Here is a 12,390-nt window from a genome sequence, read left to right on the forward strand (position 1 = left end):
CTAGCTTCGGAATAATTTAAGTTTGCTCCGGGATCGACGTAAGCCAATAGTCACACGGTTTGCAGCTAGCTAGCTGCGAAATCAAGGTGCAAACGTCCAGAGCCTGCGGCTGAAATCCGGGGACACTGAGAAAAATAGGCCCGGTATGCTCCGGTCCGAGTCGCGTTGCACAAAAGTGCCGATAGATTATCGAGCTAAAGGAATAGCTGAAGACCACAAAACGTGGGCAGCTGAAACACCAACGCTAGCCAGCAAACCGGCTAACTTCTGGGCAGCTTCAGATCAGCTACTGGCTAGCTTCTAGTTAGCTTCTGGGTAGCTTCCGGCTAGCTTCTGGCTAGTTTCGGCCGGCTTCTGGTTAGCCTCTGGCTAGCTACCACTGTGGATTTTCAGATTTGAGGTAAATAATACTTTTTTTTTTGTAATTGGTGAGGCGGGTTGCAGGAAAGCTTTTGTAGTTGAGTTCTTGGATAATAAAATATATAAAGATATGCGAAGAAAGGTGTAAATATATATGTATACAGGACACGACAATACGAGGACAAAAAAAGACGTCTGAACTGCTATGCCATCTTGGAACGTGTTTACATGGAGTTTACATGGAGTCTTAAGTAATAAATGCCTATCTATGCCCTAGAAAATATCCCAAGATATCCCCTGGCGTCTTCATGTAAACCTATACATACCCCTGGTTATCACACTTGACCAAATGTTCCTGTCAGATATAGTGGTTTTTCATCTTGTATTTCTGTTTATCGTCACAGGTTATCGTCACGACTCCTATGGAGATGTTGAAGATTCAGCTTCAAGATGCTGGGAGAATTGGTAAGAGATTTAGAGAGATGGAGGAGAATCAGTAAGAGATAGTGGGGAATCAGTAAGAGATAGATAGAGGAGAATCAGTAAGAGATAGTTAAGAATCAGTAAGAGATAGATAGAGGATAATCAGTATGAGATAGAGGAGAATCAGTAAGAGATAGAGGAGAATCAGAAGAGATAGATAGAGGATAATCAGTAAGAGATAGATAGTGGAGAATCAGTAAGAGATAGATAGAGGGGAATCAGTAGGAGATAGAGGAGAATCAGTAAGAGATAGATAGTGGGGAATCAGTAGGAGATAGATAGTGGAGAATCAGTAAGAGATAGATAGTGGAGAATCAGTAAGAGATAGATAGAGGAGAATCAGTAAGAGATGAGGAAAATCAGTAAGAGATAGATAGAGGATAATCAGTAAGAGATAGATAGAGGAGAATCAGAAGAGATAGATAGAGGAGAATCAGTAAGAGAGAGAGAGTGGAGAATCAGTAAGAGATAGATAGAGGGGAATCAGTAAGAGATAGATAGTGGAGAATCAGTAAGAGATAGATAGAGGATAATCAGTAAGAGATAGATAGTGGAGAACCAGTAAGAGATAGATAGTGGAGAATCAGAAGAGATAGATAGAGGATAATCAGTAAGAGATAGATAGTGGAGAATCAGAAGAGATAGATAGTGGAGAATCAGAAGAGATAGATAGAGGATAATCAGTAAGAGATAGATAGTGGAGAATCAGTAAGAGATAGATAGAGGAGAATCAGTAAGAGATGAGGATAATCAGTAAGAGATAGATAGAGGAGAATCAGTAAGAGAGAGATAGTGGAGAATCAGTAAGAGATAGATAGTGGGGAATCAGTAGGAGATAGATAGTGGATAATCAGTAAGATATAGATAGTGGAGAATCAGTAAGAGATGAGGACAATCAGTAAGAGATAGAGGATAATCAGTAAGAGATAGATAGAGGAGAATCAGTGAGAGATAGATAGAGGAGAATCAGTAAGAGAGAGAGAGTGGGGAATCAGTAAGAGAGTGGAGAATCAGTAAGAGATAGATAGATGAGAATCAGTAAGAGATAGTGGAGAATCAGTAAGAGATAGTGGAGAATCACTAAGAGATAGTGGAGAATCAGTAAGAGATAGTGGAGAATCAGTAATATATAGTGGAGAATCAGTAAGATATAGTGGAGAATCAGTAAGAGATAGATAGAGGAGAATCAGTATCAGATAGAGGAGAATCAGTATGAGATAGAGGAGAATCAGTATGAGATAGTGGAGAATCAGTATGAGATAGTGGAGAATCAGTAAGAGATAGATAGAGGAGAATCAGTATGAGATAGATAGTGGAGAACCAGTACGAGATAGATAGAGATGGAGGAGGATCACTGGGAGGTTTAGAGAGAAATTGAGGAGGATCGGTAAGAGATGTAGGGCTCCATTAAATCCATATTACGGAAGGTCTGTATTACAGCGTGATTTACATTGAAAGGCAATGTTCTCGCTTTAGTGGCGACGCCGTTCACTGTAAACGCTGCAGATGTCGGCTCAATAGGAAATGACGCAATAGGAAATGGCTCAATAGGAAATGACGCAATAGGAAATGGCTCAATAGGAAATGACTCAATAGGAAATGACGCAATAGGAAATGATTCAATAGGAAATGACTCAATAGTAAATGGCTCAATAGGAAATGACTCAGTAGGAAATGACTCAATAGGAAATGACTCAATAGGAAATGACTCAATAGGAAATGACTCAATAGGAAATGACTCAATAGGAAATGGCTCAATAGGAAATGGCTCAATAGGAAATGACTCAATAGGAAATGACTCAATAGGAAATGACTCAGTAGGAAATGACTCAATAGGAAATGGCTCAATAGGAAATGACTCAATAGGAAATGACTCAGTAGGAAATGACTCAATAGGAAATGGCTCAATAGGAAATGACTCAATAGGAAATGACTCAATAGGAAATGACTCAGTAGGAAATGACTCAATAGGAAATGGCTCAATAGGAAATGACTCAATAGGAAATGACTCAATAGGAAATGACTCAATAGGAAATGACTCAATAGGAAATGGCTCAATAGGAAATTACCATTACATTTCTTTATCAGTGATACAGACTGAATAGAACCATTTAGAGAGATAGAAAAACAGTCTGTAAGATATTTAGAGAGATGGAGGATTGGTAAGAGAGAGAGGGAGCTGCAAAACGGAAGGGTCACTAGTGTTGAAATATGGATAAATTCTGCCCCCGTGTGGTCAATTTTGGATCCACATAAGGATCTTACCTACTCTACTGTCTAATCTCGTCAGTCCCCTTGTTGTATTTGCCGACCATTACACGCTCAGTGACTTATTCACGCATTCCATGTGGTAACAGCCTGCCGTTATAATGCATTATGATGCAGTTATAATGCATTGTAAGACTTTACATGAGCAAGTACAAACCCTTATTAAAGTATTATCTTGCCTAAATAGCTGCAAACTGGATGGATGGGTGGGCGGTAGGGTGGGCGGGTGGGTGGGTGGGCGGGCGGTCAGGTGGGTGGGTGGGTGGGTGGGTGGATGGGTGGGTGGGTGGGTGGGTGGGTGGGTGGGCGGTCGGGTGGGTGGGTGGGTGGATGGGTGGGTGGGTGGGTGGGTGGGTGGGTGGGTGGGTGGATACTATATTGTCCACAGACAGAACAGAAAAGTTAGTGCAAAACTAGTAAAATTCTTCCTTAACAAATCAACTATCAGAAAAGGTCAGTGCTAGTAAGAAAATAAAATATATTTCGATGAGGTAGAGGAAAATCGGTAAGAGATTTAAGAGCTCTAACCCCATCCTGTCCCCTGTCTGTCCTTCTATCAGAGGCCCAGAGGAAGCTGATGCCAGAGACAGTAGTACCGGGGACCGTGCCGACCAAGTCCCCCACCGCCATGCAACTGACCAGGGAACTGCTTCAGGAGAAGGGCATCGCTGGGCTGTACAAGGGCCTGGGGGCCACACTGCTCAGGTAAACACCATAACACCACAGCCAGACACTGTTCTGACAACCACCCTCGACTCATTGGCTCATTGTATTTCCTGGATTCCTACCGTCCTCTCTCTCCTCGTCTCCTTCTCAAAATGTACGGAGGAAAAACGGTCAGAGACCAAGGGACCTTGGATCTTCTCCCCCAAGGCGTTTTGAGGAGTCGAGGAAAGAGGACGCAAGGAATCGAAGGAATCAAGGAAATACAATGAAAGTCCCACCCATAGATACACCGTCACACACTGCTCTGGCTACAACGCTGAGGTATGACAAAATGATAAAAACTCTCCTCTGCTCGTCTCTCGTTTCCTCTCCTCTCCTCTCCTCTCCTCTCCTCTCCCGTTCTCTCCTCTCCCGTTCTCTCCTCTCCTCTCCTCTCCTCTCCTCTCCTCTCCTCTCCTCTCCTCTCCTCTCCTCTCCTCCCGTTCTCTCCTCTCCTCTCCTCCTCTCCCGTTCTCTCCTCTCGTCTCCTCTCCTCTCCTCTCCTCTCTTCTCCTCTCCTCCTCTCCCGTTCTCTCCTCTCCTCTCCTCTCCTCCTCTCCCGTTCTCTCCTCTCCTCTCCTCTCCTCTCCCCTCCTCTCCTCTCCTCTCCTCTCCTCTCCTCTCCTCTCCTCTCCTCCTCTCCCGTTCTCTCCTCTCCCCTCCTCTCCTCTCCTCTCCTCTCCTCTCCTCTCCCGTTCTCTCCTCTCCTCTCCTCTCCTCTCCTCTCCTCTCCTCTCCCGTTCTCTCCTCTCCCCTCCTCTCCTCTCCTCTCCTCCTCTCCCGTTCTCTCCTCTCCTCTCCTCTCCTCTCCTCTCCTCCCGTTCTCTCCTCTCCTCTCCTCTCCTCTCAGGGATGTTCCATTCTCCATCATCTACTTCCCTCTGTTTGCCAACCTGAACAACCTTGGGAAGAGAGGAGCGGAGGGCCCAGCCCCGTTCTATGTGTCATTCCTGGCAGGCTGTCTGGCTGGCAGCACGGCCGCTGTGGCTGTCAACCCTGTAGATGGTGAGATATAATATCCAGTATATAATTAATAATACTGTAGTAATATGGGCTGGCAGCACTGCCGCTGTCAACCCTGTAGGATGGTGAGACATGGGGATTTTCTTTCAAACTTATTATAACTTGTTATAAAGACCCTAGAATGTGTTACAATGTTAAACTATAATACTACGTTATGTCTCTCTGAGGTAAAAGGGTCTGTATTTTAGCCTGGATCTTACACCAATCATATGTTGTTAGTCGCATCAGTGTGTGTTGTCGTGTTACACGTGGTGTTGTTGTGTATCGACAGTGATCAAGACCAGAATCCAGTCAATGAACAGAGGGAGTACAGAGGAAACTTACAGTGGGGTGACCGACTGTATCAGGTAAATCTCAACACATGGGGATTGTGGGGCATTGACGATGTTCAGGACCCCCCCCCCCCCCCCCCCACCCACCCCTCTGTTTTTTCAGGTTTTCATTCTCAAAATCACACTTTTTGTTTTGGATAAAAACATAAAAAAATTGATGTTCTAAGTATAGTACAATAAATATGACCACTTCAGGAGATTGTTGCGTGTAGTTACCCTTTCATTCAAGTGCCCATGGACCTAGCACTGTTGTTTGGTTAGCGGTGTTTCTGTAGTACAGCCACCTAGCACTGTTGTTTGGTTAGCCGTGTTTCTGTAGTACAGCCACCTAGCACTGTTGTTTGGTTAGCCGTGTTTCTGTAGCACAGCCACCTAGCACTGTTGTTTGGTTAGCCGTGTTTCTGTAGTACAGCCACCTAGCACTGTTGTTTGGTTAGCCGTGTTTCTGTAGCACAGCCACCTAGCACTGTTGTTTGGTTAGCGGTGTTTCTGTAGCACAGCCACCTAGCACTGTTGTTTGGTTAGCGGTGTTTCTGTAGCACAGCCACCTAGCACTGTTGTTTGGTTAGCCGTGTTTCTGTAGTACAGCCACCTAGCACTGTTGTTTGGTTAGCCGTGTTTCTGTAGCACAGCCACCTAGCACTGTTGTTTGGTTAGCCGTGTTTCTGTAGCACAGCCACCTAGCACTGTTGTTTGGTTAGCGGTGTTTCTGTAGTACAGCCACCTAGCACTGTTGTTTGGTTAGCCGTGTTTCTGTAGCACAGCCACCTAGCACTGTTGTTTGGTTAGCCGTGTTTCTGTAGCACAGCCACCTAGCACTGTTGTTTGGTTAGCCGTGTTTCTGTAGCACAGCCACCTAGCACTGTTGTTTGGTTAGCGGTGTTTCTGTAGCACAGCCACCTAGCACTGTTGTTTGGTTAGCCGTGTTTCTGTAGCACAGCCACCTAGCACTGTTGTTTGGTTAGCCGTGTTTCTGTAGTACAGCCACCTAGCACTGTTGTTTGGTTAGCGGTGTTTCTGTAGTACAGCCACCTAGCACTGTTGTTTGGTTAGCCGTGTTTCTGTAGTACAGCCACCTAGCACTGTTGTTTGGTTAGCCGTGTTTCTGTAGCACAGCCACCTAGCACTGTTGTTTGGTTAGCCGTGTTTCTGTAGCACAGCCACCTAGCACTGTTGTTTGGTTAGCCGTGTTTCTGTAGTACAGCCACCTAGCACTGTTGTTTGGTTAGCAGTGTTTCTGTAGCACAGCCACCTAGCACTGTTGTTTGGTTAGCCGTGTTTCTGTAGTACAGCCACCTAGCACTGTTGTTTGGTTAGCCGTGTTTCTGTAGCACAGCCACCTAGCACTGTTGTTTGGTTAGCGGTGTTTCTGTAGCACAGCCACCTAGCACTGTTGTTTGGTTAGCGGTGTTTCTGTAGCACAGCCACCTAGCACTGTTGTTTGGTTAGCCGTGTTTCTGTAGTACAGCCACCTAGCACTGTTGTTTGGTTAGCCGTGTTTCTGTAGCACAGCCACCTAGCACTGTTGTTTGGTTAGCGGTGTTTCTGTAGCACAGCCACCTAGCACTGTTGTTTGGTTAGCCGTGTTTCTGTAGCACAGCCACCTAGCACTGTTGTTTGGTTAGCCGTGTTTCTGTAGTACAGCCACCTAGCACTGTTGTTTGGTTAGCGGTGTTTCTGTAGTACAGCCACCTAGCACTGTTGTTTGGTTAGCCGTGTTTCTGTAGTACAGCCACCTAGCACTGTTGTTTGGTTAGCCGTGTTTCTGTAGCACAGCCACCTAGCACTGTTGTTTGGTTAGCGGTGTTTCTGTAGTACAGCCACCTAGCACTGTTGTTTGGTTAGCCGTGTTTCTGTAGTACAGCCACCTAGCACTGTTGTTTGGTTAGCCGTGTTTCTGTAGCACAGCCACCTAGCACTGTTGTTTGGTTAGCCGTGTTTCTGTAGCACAGCCACCTAGCACTGTTGTTTGGTTAGCGGTGTTTCTGTAGTACAGCCACCTAGCACTGTTGTTTGGTTAGCCGTGTTTCTGTAGCACAGCCACCTAGCACTGTTGTTTGGTTAGCGGTGTTTCTGTAGTACAGCCACCTAGCACTGTTGTTTGGTTAGCGGTGTTTCTGTAGTACAGCCACCTAGCACTGTTGTTTGGTTAGCGGTGTTTCTGTAGTACAGCCACCTAGCACTGTTGTTTGGTTAGCCGTGTTTCTGTAGTACAGTCACCTAGCACTGTTGTTTGGTTAGCCGTGTTTCTGTAGTACAGCCACCTAGCACTGTTGTTTGGTTAGCCGTGTTTCTGTAGTACAGCCACCTAGCACTGTTGTTTGGTTAGCCGTGTTTCTGTAGTACAGCCACCTAGCACTGTTGTTTGGTTAGCGGTGTTTCTGTAGTACAGCCACCAAGCACTGTTGTTTGGTTAGCGGTGTTTCTGTAGTACAGCCACCTAGCACTGTTGTTTGGTTAGCGGTGTTTCTGTAGTACAGCCACCTAGCACTGTTGTTTGGTTAGCGGTGTTTCTGTAGTACAGCCACCTAGCACTGTTGTTTGGTTAGCGGTGTTTCTGTAGCACAGCCACCTAGCACTGTTGTTTGGTTAGCGGTGTTTCTGTAGTACAGCCACCTAGCACTGTTGTTTGGTTAGCCGTGTTTCTGTAGTACAGCCACCTAGCACTGTTGTTTGGTTAGCCGTGTTTCTGTAGTACAGCCACCTAGCACTGTTGTTTGGTTAGCCGTGTTTCTGTAGTACAGCCACCTAGCACTGTTGTTTGGTTAGCCGTGTTTCTGTAGTACAGCCACCTAGCACTGTTGTTTGGTTAGCCGTGTTTCTGTAGTACAGCCACCAAGCACTGTTGTTTGGTTAGCGGTGTTTCTGTAGCACAGCCACCTAGCACTGTTGTTTGGTTAGCGGTGTTTCTGTACTACAGCCACCTAGCACTGTTGTTTGGTTAGCCGTGTTTCTGTAGTACAGCCACCTAGCACTGTTGTTTGGTTAGCCGTGTTTCTGTAGTACAGCCACCTAGCACTGTTGTTTGGTTAGCAGTGTTTCTGTAGTACAGCCACCTAGCACTGTTGTTTGGTTAGCCGTGTTTCTGTAGTACAGCCACCTAGCACTGTTGTTTGGTTAGCCGTGTTTCTGTAGTACAGCCACCTAGCACTGTTGTTTGGTTAGCCGTGTTTCTGTAGCACAGCCACCTAGCACTGTTGTTTGGTTAGCCGTGTTTCTGTAGTACAGCCACCTAGCACTGTTGTTTGGTTAGCCGTGTTTCTGTAGTACAGCCACCTAGCACTGTTGTTTGGTTAGCGGTGTTTCTGTAGCACAGCCACCTAGCACTGTTGTTTGGTTAGCAGTGTTTCTGTAGCACAGCCACCTAGCACTGTTGTTTGGTTAGCCGTGTTTCTGTAGTACAGCCACCTAGCACTGTTGTTTGGTTAGCCGTGTTTCTGTAGTACAGCCACCTAGCACTGTTGTTTGGTTAGCAGTGTTTCTGTAGTACAGCCACCTAGCACTGTTGTTTGGTTAGCCGTGTTTCTGTAGTACAGCCACCTAGCACTGTTGTTTGGTTAGCCGTGTTTCTGTAGTACAGCCACCTAGCACTGTTGTTTGGTTAGCCGTGTTTCTGTAGTACAGCCACCTAGCACTGTTGTTTGGTTAGCCGTGTTTCTGTAGTACAGCCACCTAGCACTGTTGTTTGGTTAGCCGTGTTTCTGTAGTACAGCCACCTAGCACTGTTGTTTGGTTAGCGGTGTTTCTGTAGTACAGCCACCAAGCACTGTTGTTTGGTTAGCGGTGTTTCTGTAGTACAGCCACCTAGCACTGTTGTTTGGTTAGCGGTGTTTCTGTAGTACAGCCACCTAGCACTGTTGTTTGGTTAGCCGTGTTTCTGTAGTACAGCCACCTAGCACTGTTGTTTGGTTAGCGGTGTTTCTGTAGTACAGCCACCAAGCACTGTTGTTTGGTTAGCCGTGTTTCTGTAGTACAGCCACCTAGCACTGTTGTTTGGTTAGCGGTGTTTCTGTAGTACAGCCACCTAGCACTGTTGTTTGGTTAGCGGTGTTTCTGTAGTACAGCCACCTAGCACTGTTGTTTGGTTAGCAGTGTTTCTGTAGCACAGCCACCTAGCACTGTTGTTTGGTTAGCGGTGTTTCTGTAGCACAGCCACCTAGCACTGTTGTTTGGTTAGCAGTGTTTCTGTAGCACAGCCACCTAGCACTGTTGTTTGGTTAGCAGTGTTTCTGTAGCACAGCCACCTAGCACTGTTGTTTGGTTAGCGGTGTTTCTGTAGCACAGCCACCTAGCACTGTTGTTTGGTTAGCAGTGTTTCTGTAGCACAGCCACCTAGCACTGTTGTTTGGTTAGCGGTGTTTCTGTAGTACAGCCACCTAGCACTGTTGTTTGGTTAGCAGTGTTTCTGTAGTACAGCCACCTAGCACTGTTGTTTGGTTAGCAGTGTTTCTGTAGCACAGCCACCTAGCACTGTTGTTTGGTTAGCGGTGTTTCTGTAGTACAGCCACCTAGCACTGTTGTTTGGTTAGCAGTGTTTCTGTAGCACAGCCACCTAGCACTGTTGTTTGGTTAGCAGTGTTTCTGTAGCACAGCCACCTAGCACTGTTGTTTGGTTAGCGGTGTTTCTGTAGCACAGCCACCTAGCACTGTTGTTTGGTTAGCAGTGTTTCTGTAGCACAGCCACCTAGCACTGTTGTTTGGTTAACAGTGTTAACAGGGGTTTCTGTAGCGCACATGTGATTGAGTTTACAAAGCAAATGCCCATTGGATTGGTAGAAAACATCGTGATTTTATTCTACCAGGAAGACACAGGCTTCTTTGTGCTCCCGAGTGGCGCAGTGGTCTAAGACACTGCGTCTCAGTGTTCGAATCCAGGCCGTATCACAACCCGGCCGTGATTGTTGAGTCCCATAGGGCGGCGCACAATTGGCCCAGTGTCTTCCGGGTTTGGCCGGGGTCACTGACTTGCCTAGTTAGCGTAGCCTCTTCTGTAGCCTGTCAACCATGTGTCTGTCTATCCCTGTTCTCTCCTCTCTGCACAGACCATACAAACGCTTCACACCGCGTGGCCGCGCCCACCCTAACCTGGTGGTCCCAGCCCGCACGACCCACGTGGAGTTCCAGGTCTCCGGTGGCCTCTGGAACTGCCGATCTGCGGCCAACAAGGCAGAGCTCATCTCAGCCTATGCGTCCCTCCAGTCCCTCGACTTCCTGGCACTGACGGAAACATGGCTCACCACAGATAACACTGCTACTCCTACTGCTCTCTCTTCGTCTGCCCATGTGTTCTCGCACACCCCGAGACCTTCTGGTCAGCGGGGTGGTGGCACCGGGATCCTCATCTCTCCCAAGTGGTCATTCTCTCTTTCTCCCCTTACCCATCTGTCTATCGCCTCCTTTGAATTCCATGCTGTCACAGTTACCAGCCCTTTCAAGCTTAACATCCTTATCATTTATCGCCCTCCAGGTTCCCTTGGAGAGTTCATCAATGAGCTTGATGCCTTGATAAGCTCCTTTCCTGAGGACGGCTCACCTCTCACAGTTCTGGGTGACTTTAACCTCCCCATGTCTACCTTTGACTCATTCCTCTCTGCCTCCTTCTTCCCACTCCTCTCCTCTTTTGACCTCACCCTCTCACCTTCCCCCCCTACTCACAAGGCTGGCAATACGCTTGACCTCATCTTTACTAGATGCTGTTCTTCCACTAACCTCATTGCAACTCCCCTCCAAGTCTCCGACCACTACCTTGTATCCTTTTCCCTCTCGCTCTCATCCAACACTTCCCACACTGCCCCTACTCGGATGGTATCGCGCCGTCCCAACCTCCGCTCTCTCTCCCCCGCTACTCTCTCCTCTTCCATCCTATCATCTCTTCCCTCTGCCCAAACCTTCTCCAACCTATCTCCTGATTCTGCCTCCTCAACCCTCCTCTCCTCCCTTTCTGCATCCTTTGACTCTCTATGTCCCCTATCCTCCAGGCCGGCTCGGTCCTCCCCTCCCGCTCCGTGGCTCGACGACTCATTGCGAGCTCACAGAACAGGGCTCCGGGCAGCCGAGCGGAAATGGAGGAAAACTCGCCTCCCTGCGGACCTGGCATCCTTTCACTCCCTCCTCTCTACATTTTCCTCTTCTGTCTCTGCTGCTAAAGCCACTTTCTACCACTCTAAATTCCAAGCATCTGCCTCTAACCCTAGGAAGCTCTTTGCCACCTTCTCCTCCCTCCTGAATCCTCCTCCCCCTCCCCCCCCCTCCTCCCTCTCTGCAGACGACTTCGTCAACCATTTTGAAAAGAAGGTCGACGACATCCGATCCTCGTTTGCTAAGTCAAACGACACCGCTGGTTCTGCTCACACTGCCCAACCCTGTGCTTTGACCTCTTTCTCCCCTCTCTCTCCAGATGAAATCTCGCGTCTTGTGACGGCCGGCCGCCCAACAACCTGCCCGCTTGACCCTATCCCCTCCTCTCTCCTCCAGACCATTTCCGGAGACCTTCTACCTTACCTCACCTCGCTCATCAACTCATCCTTGACCGCTGGCTACGTCCCTTCCGTCTTCAAGAGAGCGAGAGTTGCACCCCTTCTGAAAAAACCTACACTCGATCCCTCCGATGTCAACAACTACAGACCAGTATCCCTTCTTTCTTTTCTCTCCAAAACTCTTGAACGTGCCGTCCTTGGCCAGCTCTCCTGCTATCTCTCTCAGAATGACCTTCTTGATCCAAATCAGTCAGGTTTCAAGACTAGTCACTCAACTGAGACTGCTCTTCTCTGTATCACGGAGGCGCTCCGCACTGCTAAAGCTAACTCTCTCTCCTCTGCTCTCATCCTTCTAGACCTATCGGCTGCCTTCGATACTGTGAACCATCAGATCCTCCTCTCCACCCTCTCCGAGTTGGGCATCTCCGGCGCGGCCCACGCTTGGATTGCGTCCTACCTGACAGGTCGCTCCTACCAGGTGGCGTGGCGAGAATCTGTCTCCTCACCACGCGCTCTCACCACTGGTGTCCCCCAGGGCTCTGTTCTAGGCCCTCTCCTATTCTCGCTATACACCAAGTCACTTGGCTCTGTCATAACCTCACATGGTCTCTCCTATCATTGCTATGCAGACGACACACAATTAATCTTCTCCTTTCCCCCTTCTGATGACCAGGTGGCGAATCGCATCTCTGCATGTCTGGCAGACATATCAGTGTGGATGACGGATCACCACCTCAAGCTGA

The 12,390-nt window shown here is 47.7% G+C and overlaps 1 protein-coding gene across 3 annotated transcripts in view; it reads left to right on the forward strand.

The window, feature by feature from the left end:
- The window catches only part of LOC129861869 (mitochondrial glutamate carrier 1-like), a 108,426-nt gene that overhangs the window by 83,505 nt on the left and 12,531 nt on the right, over window positions 1–12,390 (forward strand). For all 3 annotated transcript variants that reach the window (XM_055933026.1, XM_055933028.1, XM_055933027.1), the window contains exons 7-10: window positions 765–825; window positions 3,672–3,816; window positions 4,667–4,821; window positions 5,111–5,186. In XM_055933026.1, coding sequence (XP_055789001.1) covers window positions 765–825; window positions 3,672–3,816; window positions 4,667–4,821; window positions 5,111–5,186 — 437 coding nt within the window. The remainder of the gene's footprint in view (window positions 1–764; window positions 826–3,671; window positions 3,817–4,666; window positions 4,822–5,110; window positions 5,187–12,390) is intronic.

This window comes from Salvelinus fontinalis, chromosome 9 (genome assembly GCF_029448725.1).
Source record: "Salvelinus fontinalis isolate EN_2023a chromosome 9, ASM2944872v1, whole genome shotgun sequence".
NCBI lineage: Eukaryota > Metazoa > Chordata > Actinopteri > Salmoniformes > Salmonidae > Salvelinus > Salvelinus fontinalis.